Source organism: Elgaria multicarinata, chromosome 1, assembly GCF_023053635.1.
Source record: "Elgaria multicarinata webbii isolate HBS135686 ecotype San Diego chromosome 1, rElgMul1.1.pri, whole genome shotgun sequence".
Taxonomy (NCBI): Eukaryota; Metazoa; Chordata; class Lepidosauria; order Squamata; family Anguidae; genus Elgaria; species Elgaria multicarinata.
In genome coordinates this window covers 179436024-179457290 of record NC_086171.1, presented here as the reverse complement: position 1 = coordinate 179457290, position 21267 = coordinate 179436024, and the positions used below count along the sequence as shown (strand labels likewise).

At 40.9% G+C, this 21267-nt stretch overlaps 1 protein-coding gene across 5 annotated transcripts in view; it reads right to left on the bottom strand.

The window, feature by feature from the left end:
- Nucleotides 1-1307: 1307 nt before the first annotated feature.
- The window catches only part of KLHL12 (kelch like family member 12), a 28349-nt gene continuing 8389 nt past the window's right edge, over nt 1308-21267 (bottom strand). For 4 of the 5 annotated variants that reach the window (XM_063144391.1, XM_063144404.1, XM_063144382.1 and 1 more), the window contains 9 exons: nt 18927-19144; nt 14669-14818; nt 11080-11194; nt 10228-10334; nt 8940-9135; nt 6108-6266; nt 5009-5107; nt 4186-4372; nt 1308-3120 (listed from right to left, as the gene is read on the bottom strand). In XM_063144391.1, the coding sequence (XP_063000461.1) occupies nt 2994-3120; nt 4186-4372; nt 5009-5107; nt 6108-6266; nt 8940-9135; nt 10228-10334; nt 11080-11194; nt 14669-14818; nt 18927-19144 (1358 nt within the window). In that variant the 3' untranslated portion in view covers nt 1308-2993. The remainder of the gene's footprint in view (nt 3121-4185; nt 4373-5008; nt 5108-6107; nt 6267-8939; nt 9136-10227; nt 10335-11079; nt 11195-14668; nt 14819-18926; nt 19145-21267) is intronic. The other variant, XM_063144398.1, reaches the window with a different exon arrangement.

Sequence of the window (21267 nt, the reverse complement as noted above, 5' to 3'; positions counted from 1 at the left end):
GGACAGGAATATTACCTTGTTAAACTCTTCAAATCTCTACTTCAGACTGACACTTAAAAGAAAATTATCAGACCAGGAGCTGCACTACTTTCTTCTTCCATTCTGCACCAAGTTTAGGTTTATTTTATTCATTTATTACATAAATAGTATGCTCTCTATCAGGAATGAGCCATCAGGTCATACAATGTATGCAAAAACAGAAAAGATAGTTTCAAGGTGGCCAATCGGTTGGTTACGATTGCCAGGAATGCAGTGTGGCATCAGGTAACAATTACCTATATGGAGCTTAAGGGGAGGGGGGGGAATCCTTCTGTTACTTACTTGTCAATTTGTTTACTCTGAAAATCAGACATTTTTGTTCTCCAATTATTTTTCAGTTTCAAATAGATCTACATCTCCAGATCCAAATGCTGTTACAAATTTGTTGCTATGATTTAAGAAATCCAGACATGCCCTCCAGTAATTTAGTGAGGACTGCAGTACTATGTATCGATTGTACATTGTTAAATAGCTGTAGTTAATATATTAGATAGCTTAACTGGCCATCATAAGATCAATGTGACAAAGATTTAGAATTCTCATCTATTTACTAATTTGGATACCTCCAATTCCATTTTCCATCTCAAGAATGCACTGGCTGTTCTCATCTGCGGATAGCACGTACCTAATGCTAAATTACTTTTGGAGCCAGTTATTGTCACCCACAGCACTTCTGTGGATGAGTCTGCCTCTTTTATAGTTTCTAGTCTGTTTGATATTATTTCTTCTTTGACATGCAGAGCAACACCTCGAGTAGGCCCTTCCCTGTTCTTCTAGAGTTTATATCCAGAGACGACTGCATTCCACCAGGTTACCATCATGCCCACTATATCAAATTCTCCTTTAAAACCAGGTACTCCTATTTTAGCTCAAAGGCTTCTAACATTAGCATTGAAACACTTACAAAGTTTCTCTCCAGATGTCTGTGTATCTTCTGCTATGGCCCTTAGGTCTCTTTGACTGGCTATCATGTTTCATCAAATGCTCACAGCCTATTTCCTCCCCATTCCCATTTGGGGAATCAAAACATGTTCATCTTCATTTCCTAGGGAAGATTCAACCTGAACTACATACTTCCTGTCAGCTCCACCACAAGACAGGAGCTGGTAATTGTTATTTAACTGGCAACTCTGGCTAGAAGCTTGTGTAGGCCTTTGAGGATCTGTAAAAAGTGCTTTTGATCAACACCATGTTTGGCTTTTAAAAATGGGCTGGAGTGCAACAGTGCAAATATAAAAACCTACTTGAAAAGATGAGATGTTCACATGTACCAGAGATACTTTTATTAAAAAATACATAAGAAATTAATCACAAACACTGGTGTGACAGGACAGAATTTATAAACTCAGTGTTGTTTGAAAGTGCATCTTTATCCCATGCTACCACATCCCCAAAGCAAGGAGTCAACAGCACCCAAGAAAATAAATACATTCACCCCTTAGTTCCTGATTGGGCAACACAGGAAGAGGCTCAGTAGGTCATGGGATATTGCTCCAAGGTCATGCTGAACGTTTAGGGCACATAATTGAGGAATGGAGCTACATTATCCACAGGCTCAGGTGTCCACTCCGGCGATGTGACTTATTTTCACACATCTAATACAAGCTGCATTATACACCAGTGGAGTATTAAACAGACAGGAAGAAAGGGAATCCTAAATGTCAAGAGACGCCTTGAGGAAAAGTTAAAGAGTTCCAGTTGATGTTGTAAATGATCACTGAATATCCTTGCTGTAAATGGATCTGGATGGTCAGCAGGTAAAACTACAATGTGTTGGCAACATTTGTAGGATATAAGGATATAACGTCTCATGCTCCTAACGTTGGTGCTTCAGTGCTAAAGCAGGAGCACAAAAAACAGGCTTAATAAAAGCAGTGATGAAGTATGAGACAACTTGGGCTGACATTGCTCATGTGGGACATACAGACTGCATAGGTTTCAACAGTATCTGCTGTGAAGACTCTGAAGTGACCAGTGTAAGTTAAAAGGTGCTTTGTGATTTGTCGGAATGTCTGCATTGAAAGTGCACATCCAGCCTGGGCTGAAAATTAGCCTGCGCTGATGTACCCTTTTGAAAGCAGATGTTTGCACCCAACCATTATGCTGAGGTACCCAAGAACACACTGCCAAGACTTTTTACTTCACTGCTCTGCTAACACTAAGAACCTCTGACTTAGACGATAGATGTAAACTACAACCAAGTTTTTATTCACAAATACTATAACACAACCTCTCTCTCTTTCTCTCCAAGAAACATTGGCATCCAGCATCTAACAGAAAACATAAAATGCAGTGTTCTCTTCCTGCCTGCCTGTCATCCTCCCCAGCAGACAGACTAAATAGTGCAGTAGGCAATAGTCTCCATTTCTCCCTCTTCAGTTATTAAGATGAAGGTCAGATTCCTTAAACCAATATACTGAGACTTTCAGTTGCATGCAATCAGCCTGTACCTGGCTGTTCTTCCCAGCATCAAGTGCAAGTATGTGCAGAACCTGAAAAAGCATCCAGAAAGCACATTGTGCCCACACAATGTTCACAAACAGTATGTCCACACTGTAGCATATTTAGTACATGGAAACATTCAGGCACAAACCAGTCCTTGGACCTACGCTCACAACTCCGTATGTGTTGATGCTTTGGAGATGACCGAGATGCTTAATTTCAGGCAATCAGCAGGCTGGAAGGCATAGACAACCTGGATGATCTGACAATTCACTTTTACAGGGGGAGCCTACATGAGCATATAATTCTTTCTATTTTCAGCTCAAAGTGCCTTGTGTGGTTTTTTGTTTTGTTTTTAAACTGGAATCAGTAGCCTTGAAGATGAGCCGGAGGGAGTGCAGCACAGTCCAGAGAGCAATGGTCACTGCATCAAGAACTCCCAAGTCAGCCAGTGCTTCATACTGCAGCCTCCCTCTCCCATGGAAGTGCTCTCACAAGGCCTTTCCCGAAAGTCACTTCTCCCGCAGCACACAAACACCAGCATCACAACGTTGGGTCCCCAGTGATGTCACCACTTCCCAGTTGTCAATGATAGGGTCGTAGCACTCGATACTGCTCAGGAGTGAGTTCCCATCGTACCTACACACAATGGAAGGTTACAGATGAAAATATATTGGAAGTCCAGAATTCTTGAAGGTAAGAGCGATTCATTATATCAGTTAAGGCATGAAGATAGTTTGGGAAGGGTGGCAAAACCACCTTTGTAAGTCAGATGAGGATACAGCTTCTGCATTATTAGTTATTTTTTAAAGAAATCAGTGCAAGGTAAAACTTGCCATATCCATCCTTGCTCATGCTACTACTATGGAACCATCACCACATTACATTTTTATAGAAAGTCCACATTTCTGGAGAAGGCCAAGTTTATTTTGTAACATGAGGAAAAATATGTGTTTTGGTAAGCTCTTGCTCACATTTGATATGCCATATGGGTAAAGACACTGGAGTTGAACATCACAAAATACACCTTTATCCTTGAATATGCAGCTCAGTGTAAAAACAATCCAACCCAGACAAATTAACAAAAATGATTCAAGCTTAATTATTATGACCAGGACTGGATGGAAACTGAAATAATTGCATAAATAAAAATGGCCCACCAGCTCTTTTCCTTTCCACCACTGGGGTGTGGAGCTGCAGTCCCATGAGCTGATGAATTGGAAGTGAGAAACATGCAAGCAGTCTGATTGAAGCATTATGGATGCATAGGGAGTGTGACATTGGTCTAACAAATGTCTTCAGGGCACATGCCAAACTGGATGGAGGCTTAGCCAACCTCAAAACGGAGATCATAGATGAAGAGGTTGGATAAGATGACAACAGGCCAGGACCATAGCTTAGTGGGTGGAGCACATGTTTTGCATGCAGGAAGTCCCAGATTGAGCCGGAAAAATTCCTGCCTGAAACCCTGGAGAGCCGATTCCAGCCAGTTTCGACAATGGTCTGACTTGGTATAAGGCAGCTTCCTATGTTCCTATGTTGACCCATACTGCCAACAAATTGTATATGGGGAGGGGGCAGAAGGGCATCATTAAAAAAGGATGGGACAGATTTAACACACCAGTATAGCCATAAAGTAGAGGACATCTCAGTATGCCTAGGGCATCCAGTTGTTTTCCAGTAGAGGAGGCCTGGCCTACTTACCCTGCTATGGCATAAAGCCTTCCCCTCAGCACTGTTGCACCCACATAACAGCGGGGCGTTGTCATGCTAGTCACTGTTGTCCAGGAATCTGTGCGAATGTTATATGCTTCCACAGAGGAGAGATGCGCTGTCCCATCAAACCCTCCAACCACATAAATATGATCATTCAGCAAGGCCACTCCAGCTCCTACAAAGAGAAACCATGGAACGTGATGCCAAGATAAGTGAGCTTCCCGCTGTCTGTGAACACAAACTGCGTTGTGGGCAGTTATCATACTCCCTGCCTCTCTAGCATTCACAGGTTACCAGAGCTAAGATGTCAGAGGAAAGGTAGCATAAACTATTCCCTAAACAGTAATGTAGGAACAAGGCACGAAAATTGCTTAAAGATCTCCAAGAAATTATATATTTCAAATGCCCCACCAAACTGTTGCTTTGGTGGCATGAAGGAGTGAGAGAGAGTAGATGGTTTTTATATTGAGAAGGTTCTTCAAGGGGGTGCCAGAAAGAGAGGGCTGGTCATTGGTAGGCTTGGTAAATTCCAGATCCATCATTTGAAGTCTTGACTGCTTTTTAGAAATAGAACTGCATGGGGGATGGTTTTTTTGCTGAAAAATTCTCTATTAAACCAACATTAACGTTACTTAAAGGTAACATATTTATTTTATTTATATCCTGCATTTCTACCCAAAATGGTTGCTCAAGGTGGCAGTGATAGGATCACTGCAACTGCACTGCAATTTATTAATGCCGATCAAGACTGGCTAGAAATCACGTTATGCATTCCATCCCACAGCTTCCTACCTATGATCAGAAATCTCACCTGAGCGTTTCGTGGCCATTGGAGTGACATTTGTCCAATGCCCAGTGTGGGGATCATATCGCTCCACAGAATTTAAGATGTTAAGACCATCATAACCACCTAAAACACAGAGAAGAACCCAAGAAATGAGTTTATTACTTTTATTTAGAGGTTGAAGGCTCAGGATGAATAACATCCATACAAGAGAAGGATCCTTCATTCTAAATTCCTTAGACTCTGTAAAGGGGAAAAGGCTTTGAGCCACAAAGGAGATGGGATAAAGGGACTGACTTTTACTACCGTATTGACATACAACATTTAAAAAAGTAGGCAATGGGCCCAGCCCTTTCATAGCTTTCTACAGAAGGTTTGGCTTCTGAAACAGAATTAAGTGATTTCTATAAAAATGGCCTGGGAACCCTGGGGGCATTAGGCATAAGAGGAAGGTGGTATATATGAGCACAACATTTATGCTTTACTAGGTAAAGTTGTGAAATTATTAACATCACAGTGAGCACAGACTTCAGAAGGCAGCACTCCAGTACTTTTCTCTTCTTACATTATTATTCAGGATACGTAATGCTGCTTTTATTATCTCACTAGTGTCAGGATATTTTAGCTCAATTGCTTTGAGAAGTTCAATGAAAATAATTAAACTTCATAAAACCCATTTCAACAATATAAACATCTGAAATAATCTAATTTGAATATTCCCAACTTTAGCCATCAGCCCATGTTAATGTACTGATGAATTCTTAAGCATTTGTTTAGGACAGTTTTTCTTAAACTGTAACTAAGTCACCTCTTCAATACAAAGACTAAGAGGACAGGTGCAATCAAACAATTACTCAGTTCTGTCCCACAAAACTTGCTACCTTTACTCCATTTTTAGTTTATACATACAGATTACTACTCTCGGATATTGGAATTCTGAATTTAGAGACATTCTAGAGAAGAACATCTTCATATTTAATGGACACCCCTAGACAGCGGTAAATAAAACTTGAAAATATTGGAAGACTTACAAGATCGCCTAGTTTAACGTCCTTGCATAGCCTTATTACCAGAACATGGTTGATACACTAGTACATACAAATCAGAATACGCTAAGGATACCTACCAAGACAGTAGATGACATTATTAGCAACAACCAGTCCTGCACCTTCTCGAGCTGTCTGCATATCTCCCAACATACTCCATTGATCAATGTTGGGATCATATCTCTCCATACTGGTATGGCGCCGGCTTCCATCAAAACCTCCAGAAACATAGATCATGTCTGAAACACAACAGCAGGTTATGAACAGGAGCCAAACATTTCAACAAGGGCCATGTTTGCCATGATCATCTTTATTTATTTGTTAAATATTTATTTCTTGCCATTTTGCTTTATTTCTAAAGTGCCCAAATCACCCTACCTCATTTGAAATATAAAAATTTATTTTTTAAAAAAACAAGCTAGACAAAGCAAACAAAGGGGATTAAAAAAACCTTTGCTATATGTTATTTGCCTCCTGAAATGCCCACCTGCACCTCTGATAATGGGGGCTTTGGAGCAGAGCATCTCCTAATCATATAAGGAATCCAGCAGTGTCTTATGGGCAAGTCAGTAGTTCAAGTATTGTAAGCCAAAAGTGTTTAGCACTTTAAAAGGTGCCAGAAAAGCTAATGCAGGAACGGAATTGCAACTGAAGCTGACACAAGAATTGAATTACGTGCCCCCAAATACTGGCCCCAGCATTTTGACCAGCTGTAGTTTCCAACCCCTTTTGAAAGTCAGCCTCATACAGAGCGTATTACAGTAGTCCAACCTTGATGTAGACAAGGCACGCAAGCCCATGCCCTGGTCTACCTTCTCCTGGAGTGAGCACAGTTGGCACAGCAGCCTAAGTTGTGTAAAAGCACCGCTCGCCACAGCTGCCACCTGAACATCTAAGCGTGAGGCCAGATCCAGGAGTGCTTTTAAACTGTGCACCTGTTCCTTCGAAAAGAGTGCAAACTCATCCCAAACAGATTGAAACCCTACCCCTGGGTCAGCAGCTCTACTGACCAACAGTATTTCCATCTTGCCTGGATTAAGCTTAAATTTGTTAGTTCACATCTAGTCCATCACTAGTTACAAATGGTGATTCAGAACCACCAAAGTTTCCCTGGGACTTGATGGAAAGAGGAGTTGGGAATCATCAGCATACGGATGACATCCATCCTTAATTCTCTGGACAATCTTCCCCCAGCAGTTTCAGAATGGAACCTTGCACGATACCATAAGCCAAAGGACACTATACTGAGCAGTTCGTCTAGCACCAGCTGTTCCAGCCTACCCTCCAGGAAAGGTCAGAACCACTGGAAGATATGCCTCCAAGACCAAGCCTGGCCAGGTAGTTCAGAAGGAAACCATGATCACTGAGAAGTCCGCATAACCCACAGTGAGGCACTCCTCCTATCTGGTTTCTTGCACAGATCATTCACCAAGGTTGTTTTGATTCCAAAACAGGGTTAAAATTCATCCAGGTAATAAGTATTGTCCAAAACTCTCTGGAGCTGGGTTACACTGGACTATAATTATCCAAAGATAGCAGAATCTAGGGAAGGCTTGTTCAATAAAGATTTTCCTACTGCTTCCTTCAAACATAGCAACACTATACTCTTAAACAGAACATTAACTATATTCTCAATCATTCACCCAATCCATCTAGGTCCAATTTCATCAGCCAGGATGGACAAGGATCAAGGGCACGGGTGGTTGGCCTACTACCCTATATTCTGTCCACATCCTCAGGCTGCACAAATTGATACGTAATCATAGCAGATCAAGCAGTCAAAAGGTATATGTAAAGTCTCTGTAATCAATCTGGAGAAGGTTGGATTGGATGTCAGCACTTTTATTTGTGAAGTGTCTTGCAAACACCAGTCACTGTGAAACAGTAGCAGAAGGCTACTGGTTTCATGTCATGTTTGTGGGCTTTTCAGAGGAAACAGGTTGGCACTGTTGGAAAACAGCATGCCGGACTAGATTAGGCCTTCAGTTTGAACCAGGGATATATAATGGCCTTTTAACATTTGGAAAAGGTCTGCAGACTGTACAGATGCAATGGTGGCAGAAAAAAAATAGATTTCTTTGCTGCTGCCTCTACCACAGATTAGACCCTAACGTGGTTTCTTGCCCATGTTTGGTTATACTTGTCATGCGTTTTCTTCCACCTTCACTCTTGCTGTTGTCATTTCATCACTTAATGTCAGCTCCCAGAAAACTATGGAGATGAATAAGTTCATATAAGTAGGAGAGGGCACTCCAGAACGATATCAATCACTCAGGCCATTTTCTTCCTTCTAAAGGTTAGTCAGAGCCTCAACAAATTTGCCAACCATCCTATTTATGGCCTTTGATGTACAATACCTGAACAAATCCTCAACATGAATAAACTAGAGTTAGGAACACTTAGAAAGAGCTTTTCATAAAAGGCAAAATTTTCATGCTCCTGGATGTGACGTAAGTTGTAAGTATAATACTTTTTTCACCTTAAACCCTGATACAAATGCTTAAAATGAAATCTATTACAATTGCTCATTACAAATGGAACTGAATGATAAAAATCTACCTAGTGATGCATAAGAGAGACATGAGCACATGTACTCCCAAATGTATGGGAATCTGAGCCATCTGCACAGGCATTTTCCATGCCCCCTCTTCTGCCAAGTCTTCACAGAAGCAAGAGAGAAATAAGAGTGTCTGATGAGTCCATATTAGGGCAGTCAACAGATTCAAGTTTTTGTAGTTTAATTAACCAACTGAAACAAATCACAGTATTTGAAATTGGTATTATAGTAATATCAATTTATCTTGGCCAAATAAGAGTGAATAATTAATTCTTTCAAAACTTATCTTAATGTACCTATATTGTTTATAAGGTTCATCAGATGGGGGGATGACAATACGTTAATTAATACATACCTCCCAGAGTAGTGGCCCCTGCTAGGCCCCGTCGAACGTTCATGGGAGCAACAGAGTACCAGATACTGTCTTCATCAGATGTATAATCCAAGCATTCTACAGAGCTGAGACGAGAACGGCCATCATAACCACCTATTACATATATCCGATCGTGCAACGAAACTGTGGCAACATAGCGTCTTTTACGGCTGATGCTCTACACGTGTTAAAAGAGAGTGAGAAAAGGGAAACCATAAACTTTGGTGTCTCTAAATATCAATGACACCTGCAATTTCCTAGTGCTGCCAGATAAATAACTATTAATATAGATAAAGTGCTGCAAGTCATAATGGCCAAATATAACAGGGCTGATCACTTCTATGTATTTACTTTGATTATGACAGAAGTATTCAATTTCACATGCTCTATCCTTTGGTATGCATCACATATCAGTTCCCCTACACAAGATGAAAAAGGGTCAGTGAAAGCAGTGAATACATATCAATGGCTCACTAGGACATGGCTCACTAGGAGATTTAGATTGTGCTGGGAGTATAAACTAGTTGAAATTTCACCTGGAATATTTCTGATTCTTCATCTCAGGCTGCTATTTACAAGTGTCTTCCTTATATGGGTATTTATATGGACACAATACTTTCAAACTGTTGCAGATGCATTATCTCAGTAATCTTTATAAGAGTTCTGTAAGGCAACAGTGAGGAACGTGTGGCTCTCCAAACAGTGGGGAACAAGGACTGCAATTCCCATCATCCCTCATCATTGACTATGCTGCCTAAGGCTGATGGAAGCTGCAGTCCAACAATATCAGGAGCTACCAGTGCTATAGGGCAAGACGAGTGTTATTTTAGTATTTTAATTTTGGGGGAGGATTTAAGAGACTGAGGAGGGCTTCACAGAGACACCCTGTGAATTCATGGGTGAGCTGAGTGTTGAACTGGGGACTTTTTGCAGTTCATTCTTTTAATTATTACTCTAAACCATGCACACATGGATCGCAACGCATACAAACAGTGGTAAGTCAAGACCCCACTCTCTGTGATGAGTACAGGTGGAGAGAAAAACATGGTTCGTTCATAATGGTGTCCAGGTTTTATTTTTATTTTTCCTGCAGGGGGGGATGTATAACAAAACATCTTTGTGAAGTCCTCCTTCTTGCAGTTTTGCTTTTTAAAAAGAGGGGCTGAGGCACATGCAGTCAGTCCCTTAGAATGGCAAAGCATACTTTAACAACATATAACTGATATATTATTATAACTGCAAAAATGTGACAAAGGAGACAATTACGTACTGGTAGGAAACTCCACTCCTGTGTCTTTGGGTCATATTTTTCCACCACATCAATAGGTGACTGCTGACTTCCAAAGCCCCCAATTACTAGGAGAACCTCATTGGCACCTGGATGAAGATTGACAACCATAATGTTAATACTCCAATAGGTAATCAAAAAGAAATCCTCTGTCAAGTCTGTTCATTCTATTTCGAAAAAGGAATCCTAACCACGAACAACAGAAAGTACATTTTTTCACTGGCATCTTGATTACCAGCAAGCATCCTTCTCAACTGCATTTGCAGTTGTTCTCTGAGCTTGGTGATTCATTTCCTTTTGTGTTAACTTTGCAGACCTGTGCTTGGATTTAATAAAGCAGCCTCAACAACTGATATCTTCAAGACTCTAAAGGGCTGTATGGAAACTCCAGTCATTCGCCTGCTCCTTGGAACAACAAATTTACAGCCTAACTGCTTGTGTTCCATGCCACTTAAACTCTTAAGTGGTTTGGATCAGGAGCCTACTCCCCTAGACTTTGAGGGCAGAAAATGAGCAACTTGGAATAATCACGCCTGTTTAACTTTCTAACCATGTATGGAGCATAGGATATATTACTTCGTTGAGCAGTATTTATCCCTATAATATGCTTCAGCTGGTCCTTTAAAGATGAGAGAATGAATATCTTTCCAAAACACAATGGGGTTATTAAAACATTTTCAGATATTTGAAAAATATCTCCTCTCCTTTTTGGGGGGTTAAATGTTTTGAGCCTGCTGCATGAGAGGCAACATTAAACATAGGAATGGAACATCTCCATTTCCTAATAGCGTACAATTTTACAGTCATTTCGATATGTGTTCCTCTGTTGCTCACCCAAACGTGCTCTAGTTCTTGGACCTTGCATTTGGCTCCGGAGCTCAGGCCTTAGATGAAATTTCTTAGCTTCGTCTACAAGGTCTCTGCATTGCAAACTACATCGAATAAAAGGCTGGGGAAGACATATGGACATTATACAAGTTTTATAATTCATACAAGTTTTACAAATCCTTAGAACAATCCTATAACTAGTGGTACATTGAAAATAGTACCTGCCATAGTGACTTGCTGCAAAAAGCTATATGCTTACCTTACCTGTATTCAAATAAAATCTATTTCTGAACTGTTAGAAGACCAGTATGTGCAAAATAGGAGGTTTCAAGCTGGTTATGGCAGCCGGAGGGATCCAATTCTGAACCACTCCTTAACAGCAAGTTGTTGAGTTTTACAGCTTTGCCTCTTTTTTCAATGCTAAAATCCAAACTATTCGCTCTGATCTGGCCAGCTCTGCTCCTCTTCCAGTTCCTGTTCCTCTTCTGTCAGTTCCTCCTGCAAATTTCTCTGCGTTTCCTTCGGTCTCAGCTGATGAACTGTCTACAGTACTGCGCTCTTTGAAGCCTTCCACTTGTTCTCGTGATACGATTCCTTCTCGCGTCTTTATAAATCTTATTCCCGCTATCCTCCCTTCCTTGCTTCATATTATTAATTTTTCTCTGTCCTCTGGTTCATTTCCTTCTGCTTTTAAACATGCTACAGTCTCTCCCATTCTCAAGAAACCTACTCTTGATAGGCTATCTCTGTCTAACTACCGACCTGTCTCTTTATTGCCTTTTGTTTCAAAGATCCTGGAGCGTGTGGTCTACTCTCGTTGTCTTGATTTTCTTTCTAGTAACTCTGCTCTGGATCCTTTTCAATCTGGATTCCGTCCTTTGCATTCCACTGAAACAGCCCTTACTAAGATCACCAATGATCTCCTTACTGCCAAGTCTAAAGGCCTTTATTCCGTTCTTATTCTTCTTGATCTAACTGCAGCCTTTGACACGGTTGATCATGATCTTCTCTTAGATTCCCTTCATGACCTTGGACTTTGTGGCTCTGTCTATAACTGGTTTGCCTCCTATCTTGCGGGTCGCTCTTTCAGCATGTTGGCTAATGGCAGCTCGTCTTCCTCCTTTCCCCTTTCAGTAGGGGTTCCGCAAGGCTCTGTGCTTGGCCCGTTGTTGTTTTCCTTATACATGTTGCCCTTGGGTAAGCTTATTCAATCTCATGGCCTCCAACATCATCTGTATGCCGATGATACACAATTATATCTCTCATCTCCGGAACTTTCTCCTGATGTTCACGATCGTATCTCGGCATGTCTTTCAGATATCTCAGCTTGGCTGCTTCATCATCGTTTGAAACTTAGTATGGCAAAGACTGAACTGCTTGTTTTTCCTCCTAAACCTTCTCCTCATCTCTCATTCTCTCTTACTGTCAATGATGTTACGCTTACTCCAGTCAAGGAAGCTCATAGTCTTGGCTTTATATTTGATTCCTCGCTCTCCTTTATTCCTCATATTGAGGCAGTAGCTAAATCCTGTCGTTTTTTCCTGTATAATATTGCCAGGATTCGATCATTTTTGTCTGTCTCTTCTGCCAAGATGCTTGTTCATGCACTGGTTATTTCTCGGCTGGACTACTGCAACCTTCTCCTCTCTGGCCTTCCTTCTTCTCACATCAGTCCGTTGGTTTCTGTCCACCACGCTGCCGCTAAGATCATCTTCTTGGCCGCCGCTCTGACCATGTTACTCCACTTCTGAAATCTCTTCATTGGCTTCCAATTCACTTCAGAATCCAATATAAACTTCTCCTGTTGACCTTCAAAGCTTTTCACGGTCTAGCTCCTTCCTATGTCTCCTCTCTTATCTCACACTATTGCCCCGCTCGTGCTCTTCGCTCCTCTGATGCCATGTTTCTCGCCTACCCAAGGGTCTCTACTTCCCTTGCTCGGCTTCGTCCATTTTCCTCTGCTGCCCCTTACGCCTGGAACGCTCTTCCAGAACATCTGAGATCTACAAGTTCAATCGCAGCTTTTAAAGCTCAGCTAAAAACTTTTCTTTTTCCTAAAGCTTTTAAAACCTGATGCTGTTTGGACTTTATACTGTTAGTTTTACCCTACCCTGTGCTTGTTTACCCTACCCAGTGCCTGTTTGCATTCTCTTCCCCTCCTTATCGCTTTACTATGATTTTAATAGAATGTAAGCCTATGCAGCAGGGTCTTGCTATTTACTGTTTTACTCTGTACAGCACCATGTACATAGATGGTGCTATATAAATAAATAAATAATAATAATAATAATAATAATAATAATAATACAGAATACGACTTTTTCATTCACATATGTCTATCACGTGAGAACTAGGCCAAGTTAACCACATGTTAAGAAAGGCTGTATTGGAGGACAACACTAATTTAAAAAGACTAAAGATGTAAAATATTGTAATATAAATCATATGGGAAATCCATTTCATGCTGTCAGAGTACGCAGCAGAAATTCAAGTGCAGCTCTCATGACTGAATATTTAAGAATGGTTCCAGGGAGGGTTTTTTAATTAGGTTAATTAGTTCAGACTTAATATATTGATTTGTTAATTTGATTTGGCAAATTCCCCCCTCTTCCAGCAGTGCTCCATCAGAAACTATTTGTATGGCTCCTCTAAACCTATGGATATGCTTTTTGAGGGGTGCAATGAGTTGTGGGGAGGGGGGTTAGAAAGGGATGGGAAAGTCCCTTTCCATGAGCTTCTTTCTTCTTTCAGTTCTCAGAATCCAAGGCAATACATTTTATTGCTATTTTCTGAGGCGCTTCAACAGAAAATTTTACTAAAAACTTGATTACCTACTTGCTAATAGTAAGGAGGTTACTGTGTGGCATCTGCAGAGTATTCTGTTACTTGTGTAGTAGATTCAAAACTAGACATATGTTCTTTTTTATTATTACACTGTTATTTTCTAATATTCAGATTTATCTATATAGTTAGGGCCTATGGCTAAAAGAAATACACGAGATCTAAAAATGGGAAGTACTTTTATATGATATTTAAAAATGAGACTGATGTGGTACAGTCCAGAAGTCTTCTACTTTCTGCACAAAGTGTAGACTAGCTCTTACTATCCAGAAAATCCCTGAACTAGAATGTCTTTGTGATTTCTGCATTTGGGAGTCTCAGAACTCATAACTATCCCCAATGTTAATATGCATTCTTATAGGGGCAGGATGAGGAGGGGTTAGGTTATAAGTGCAATTGTTTCACTATCAAGATATATGTTCAGTTGACTGGCTTCAGATCTTTTATGAATCCATATACTGTATAGTGAAATAGATAGGGTTTTGATTATTCTTAAGGAACATTTGCACACATATTAATCTGTACTTACTGTAGGTGCATTCAAAAAAATATGTTAATTGCAATGGATGAAACAAATGCCCTGATAAGCACTCATTCCTCAATATGTGTTAACACTATGAATGACAGGTATTTCCTGAGAAGAACGAGAAGAAATGCTCCCATATTCTAATGATGTATGTAATTTATAATACAGCAGTGGTAGTATTAAATTAGACTAATTCCATGAGCTGCTTAATAAGGCAATTGGTCCCACCTCAGTGTCTATGACATCAGTGATGTAGCGCGGGGTGAGAAGTGGCATGCGCACATATTGCAGAAGCTCTGGCAGGGATGCTTCCCGTTCTTTCTTTGAGTGCTTTACCCAATTAATAACTGCCTCAAAGACCGGCTCTTCAGAATCCACCTATAAGAGAATGCATGACACTAATCAGTCTTTGGAAACCGATGTCAGTGATTCAGGAGGAAAGACTTCTTTAGGTCCCAGCTCAGATTGTTCCTCTGGTGTGGGGAAGCTGCCGTTGTTCAGCAAATGAGGGCTGCTGGGAAAACACGATTCCCTTAAAAGCTAGCAGAAGTGTATCTCTAGTGAGGGGAGTTGTAACTTTGTTGTGTGATTGCTGCAAGAACTTAGTGTGTAATGCCCAAGATATGTTCAGAACAATGTAATTTTGGCTCTTTTAAAGGCCCTCTCTAAAGGGTGCGCACTTTCCTGCTGTAGCCCTTTAAAGAGTACAATGCGACCTGTTCCACCACCACAACTAACCAGTTGAAGAACCTTTCTTTTAAAAAATAATAGAGATTGCACACTCCTCTCTAGCACAGGAGTGTCCAACCTCTTTGTTCTCTCCCCACCCCCAACTTCTAAAACAGAAGGGCAAACAGGTCTTTGCTCGTGAAGAAAAGAACTCCCATGATGTTACTTTGTCCAATGTTGTGCCTTGATGTAATGGACTACAACTCCAATAATTTCCAGCCAGCACAGCCAATTGTCAGGCATGATGGGAGTTGTAGTCCAAAACATATGGAAGGCAAGATAGGACTAGCCTGACCATAGTGCAAAGAGAACTCTCTCCTATTACTAAGAAAAAGATTATTTGTACAAACCCTAAGTGTGCTTAAGATAGCAGCCTTAGCAATTAACGTTTTGATGATGCTCCAGTGTGTACAAAATGCTTTTAAAGTAAATAGCAAGATGCCACTTTCTTAACTGCTACACAGCCCTTTTTTACTTTGACCATTTTTAACAACTTCCACAACTTTTAACCTACTCATTTATTCATAAGAATGAGTTTGTAGCACAAAAATAAATATTCATTTATAACTGTCACGAAGACTGGCTGACTGCATTAAAGGAAACGTAGCCTCAAAATTTCATCCAGATGGGTTAGTTCAGCCCTGTAGATCTTTTGGCCTACAATTGGCCAGGGGGGCTGGGGCTGTTGGCCCAAAACATCTGGAGAACACTAGACTGAGAAAGGCTGGGTTAGTTAATTTCACTAACTCTTAGGCAATCAGATTCTTCTATAAATAACTAGGTAGACTCAGGAATACTATTGTAGACTTCCCTCTTTAAACCAAGTCTCATATCTCTTCCAGTAATTTCTCTCTTTCTCATTAGGCTTATAGTTAAGATTCCCCCTGCTGAAATACATTTTCAGGTATCATATTCATTTGAAATGCCACCAATTTTGGTTACATTAAGAGATCACAGAGATTTCAGGGAATTTCAGTAAATTCCATCCATGAATTACTGCTGCATTTAACAGAGTGCTATGAATGGGGCAAAACAACGGACAGGTTTTGAATAAACTAGCTCTTACATGCTTGAACTGCACCTTCAAGGAGACTACATATGCTCCTTGTTGACTGGTTAGTTCAGAAGAGGAAAAGCCTTCTTTTTTAAAAAAGTTTCAGCACAATCCAAGCCCTAAGATCTGTTGGCTAGAGGTTTTCAAGATGGGGTTGAGGTGCCCCTCCCCTAGTAGAAAGGAACTCTGCCTATGCATGGGGGATGGGTGGGCATGTCTGCTAATGCCCATGGATGTTTCTCTAACAGTATGCCCCAAAACACAATGTTTTGGGAGTGGCTTTAGATCCAAAGCAGTTCTGTCCCTCTCAGAGGCCCTAAAATTGGGTCCCTCAGCTACATCAGCCTGGAGCTGGTGTAATTAATTGCCCTCCCCCACTGTTCTCAATGAGGGGATATTTCAGAAGATAAAGATCTCACAGGCTAAAATACCCAGAAAAACTGCCCTGTTTCCATCCTTGCCAGCATGAGCTGGTGGATGATCCAAAACTCTGCTCCCCCACCTCCTGCCCATCATTTTAACACTTTCTTTGACCATTGTTTGCATTTGCCCTTGCATATTACTTTTCTGAAGTGTCTCTCAGCCTTTTATCCAACATGGCGAAGCAAGTCCAGATCTCTCCTTGATAGCAATGACAGGTATAGCTTTTCTCTGAGACTTCAAAGGACTCTCCTACTAATTGTGCACTGCCCAGAGAGCCTCAGCTAATGGGCAGTATAACAATGTAATAAATAAAATAAATAAATATCTTGATGTTCCTGACTTACATCTTGAATTTCTTACATCCTCTCCCCTCTTCTGCCTTTTTCAACCTACCGTATTTCTTCGATTCTAAGACGCACTTTTCCCCCTAAATTAACAGCTCTAAAAATGGACTGCGTTTTAGAATCGATGGCGTCTTAGAATCGAAGAAATACGGTAAGAGGAAAAGAGGAAGCTCCTGCAGCAGCCTCGAGCCATGCGAGCGAGGAGCTGGTTGGGTAAGCACCTGGTTTTTTGTTAGGCAAATTTATTCGTAAGTCCCATCGATTTCCATGGGACTTACTCGCGTGTCGTCGTCCCCTGGTGCAGAGACAAGTAAAGAGCGGGACTGGAGAGTTAAGTTTACTCTTTGTTTCAATGCCCCCCTTCTTCCCGCGCAAACGGCAGTTTCTTCTCTCACAGAGGGAAAAAAGAAAAGGACACAACCATTAGAAGAAAGCGTGGAGAGGGGGGGAGGAGGTTGGCTGGGCGGCGAGGGAAGTATTTCTTTGATTCTAAGATGCCCTTTTCCCCCCAAATTAACATCTCTAAAAATGGGGTGCGCCTTAGAATCGATGGCGTCTTAGAATCGAAGAAATACGGTATTTATATCTTCTTGACTGCTCTGGAATTGACCTCCTTTTCTAATGTGAGTACTATGGGGTTCCAAATGAGATGCTGAAATTTTCTAATCCAGGCCAACAGGCATTCCAGCATTCTGGTTCACACAGTATTCCCCAGCATATTTGTCCCAAGTGCCTATTTTAACCTGACCTTCAAGTCTTTTTCAAATTGCACTTGAAGAATTCTTAGGAGATTTCGGGTTCTCTCAAGGCCCTGTTATTAACAGGAATATACCAATTAGCACTCCCCAAGCCTTAAATCATGAGCCTAGGGAAAGCTATATTATGTTACCTTAAACATAGGTCTAGGACTTTGAAATCTGGGCTTAGATCCTGAGCTTCCATGACTAAAAATCTGCTCACAAGAAACTCCCACTGAAGTAAGATTTGGGGCAAGGGTGTGGGGAGAGATTTTTGCTGATTCTTTCTTCCCTCCACAGCCCCCTGAAAAGCTGCGCCAAAGGGCTGCCCCTCCTCAGCTCTGTAGCTGTTTGGAGTGATGGAGGGGCTGCTGGGGGTGGGGGAGTTGGCAAAAGTCACTTCCCCTTCCTCCAGCAAGAACCTTTACCAGATCTTGCTTGTGTGTCCTTTGAAACAAAAGTACACGAGAAAACAGTGTGCGTCTTAGACAATAGACACTAAAAGTTCTCTAGTGCTTATTAGTACGTCTCTTTTCAGTAGCACCTAGAGAATAAAGTAAACAGTAGCTTATCTAAATTGACTTGAAAGCATATAAAAACAAGTCTAAACTTAAGGCTGATGTATAATTTCCTCCTGAAAGATAAATTCACCTTGTAGGCATACTGCTCAGTTTGAGAACAAAACGAGACATTTCTTGGCTTTACATTAAGTAGCTGCTTCTTGCTTCCCACTGACAGAAGTGGATTTTGTGAAGTGGATTTTGTTCTGCTTCTTAGAAGTCATTTATAACTGTTTTTTTTTATATGCACACTATTATAATATCTAACAGGAAATGAGAATTTATTCTTCAAGACACAGTTTTAATAGAAGAAAACACTCCATTAACATTCAAACTTAGTGCTAAAGCAGAAAAAAGCATACATTAGTAGGATTGGAGTAGAGAAAATATTGTAGGACTGGCTGACATATACAAAACTATGGAATATATTAGCACGTTTTGTCATTGCATATTTGAACAGATCACGGTAACTATCAGCACTAGAATCATGTGTTTATTTGAAATGAAAGCTGGAATTCTTAGAACCCTAACAAATATTTCACTAGTTAATTGTTGGGTTGTGTTTGGTTCCATTCTGTCACATGAAAGAACCAAGTAGGATCTCCCTTATTCTTTGTGCAGTAACAAGCTAGCTTTTACCTGAATTTCATCACATTTGATTAGCTTTTCCACTTCTTCTTGATTTAGGAGGATAAACTCTTCATGTTGAACTACATCTGGGAAGTGCTTCTGGCTGAAGACCTCTGCTGCCTGCATTAAGTCAACACAATTGTGCGTTTCAGCAAAATCTCGGATCCCCAAACAGTTGGATGGATCCAGTTGGCTTTCCAAGAACTCACAGCAAGCCTGCTTCACTCCTGTGAGAAAATGAAATGATGATGTGTACTTCACATGGCCACGTCACTGCTCTGAAAAGTATTTCAGAGAACCAAGTTTTGTGTTTAAAGTGAGAAAATTAATCACACAACAATAAAAATGAATCAGGTTCTCTAGTGAACCCCAACTCTGGTGAATATAAAGCTCTGCCTTCATCTCCCCAGCTTTCCATTTTACTTGGCTCTTAGCATTATTGGATTTTATCAGTAATGAATTCTAGAAACTGTATGACAGTAGTAAAGCACGTTCTTTTTAAAACGGTATTTTAAACTCTGCATAGAGAAGTGTGCGTGAGTAGATGGGGATAGAGAGAGTATGGTTTGCACATAATAGTGGCAAAACGTAAGTGAATTAATCCACAAACTGTTGCCACTTTGCATAATCAACCTCCAATCAGCCTGATTTTAGGTTGTTATGTGATGTGAAAATCCAGACAAAATGGCCTGGTTTGCATGTAACAGTGGCAGATCATGGATTAATTAATCCATGATTTTCTGTGGCACATGCTAGGTGCATGCTGACACCATGCCTGAGGTTCCTCTGTGACAGCTAAACCTGGACATTGTAAGTTTATTGTGGGTTAAACAACCCCCAGTTAACTTACAATAAGTTGCTAGGTTAACTATGAGTTGTTTAACCCACAATTAACTAGTAGGCCCTGTACTTATGTAAGGACAACACATGAGTTTAAAAATCAATGAGTTGTTGTGCACAAACAGCATGCTCACCTCTTCTGCTTTACAACACAACCCACAATTGGCTGCTTTATAGGTTATGCAGCATGATGTAAACAACCCAGCTATTAATCCAACAACAAACCATGGGATAACCGCTGGGTTATTTAGCCCCTAAATAAGCCAGTGGTCTGGGTTCACATGTTACAATGCACAACCTACAAAGGAGGTGACTGTGGGTTGTGAGCTAAATCAGAAGAGACAGGCGTGCTGCAGGCAGAGCAATGATTCATGCAAGACAAACCATCAATTTTTAAAATGATGGGTTATTACTACATGTGAACCAGGTCATAATGTCTGGGTTCAGACATCAGAGTAACCTCCAATTGGAAGTTACATATTCAAAATGGTGACAGCACATGCCAATGGGTTTTTTTGTGGATCAAAGTTAACCTACAATTAGGTTTGAATAACCCATAGTGTCAGGTTTGCATATCAAGCAAAGATCTATCGATCCAATCGGAGGTTAATTATGCAAAGCAGAAGTGGCTTGTATGTGGCATACGATCCAGCAAATTGTGGTTTAAAGGGCTGAAAAGGTTCTGCACCCCTGTTTTAAAGGAAGTCTTCTCGCCCTTTATACTGACTTTGATTTCTTGTTTACAAGCTGTACTTTTGATGAATCTCCTGAGGAGTGCCTTCTGCTTCCATATGAAGCCCCTGCCCTTTGAGAGCTAATCCAATGTCTTTCAACAGATTTTATTCTATTGTATCATAGAATCATAGAATAGAGTTGGAAAGGGCCTATAAGGCCATCGAGTCCAACCCCCTGCTCAATGCAGGAATCCACCCTAAAGCATCCCTGACAGATGCTTGTCCAGCTACCTCTTGAATGCCTCTAGTGTAGGAGAGCCCACAACCTCCCTAGGTAACTGATTCCACCGTCGTACTGCTCTAACAGTCAGGAAGTTTTTCCTGATGTCCAGCTGGAATTTGGCTTCCTTTAACTTGAGCCCGTTATTCCGTGTCCTGCACTCTGGGAGGATCGAGAAGAGATCCTGGCCCTCCTCTGTGTGACAATCTTTTAAGTCTTTGAAGAGTGCTATCATGTCTCCCCTCAATCTTCTCTTCTCCAGGCTAAACATGCCCAGTTCTTTCAGTCTCTCTTCATAGGGCTTTGTTTCCAGACCCCCTGATCATCCTGGTTGCCCTCCTCTGAACACGCTCCAGCTTGTCTGCATTCTTCTTGAACTGTGGAGCCCAGAACTGGACGCAATACTCTAGATGAGGCCTAACCAGGGCCGAATAGAGAGGAACCAGTACCTTACGTGATTTAGAAGCTATACTTCTATTAATGCAGCCAAAATAGCATTTGCAGCCATATCGCACTGTTGGCTCATATTCAGCTTGTGATCTACAACAATTCCAAG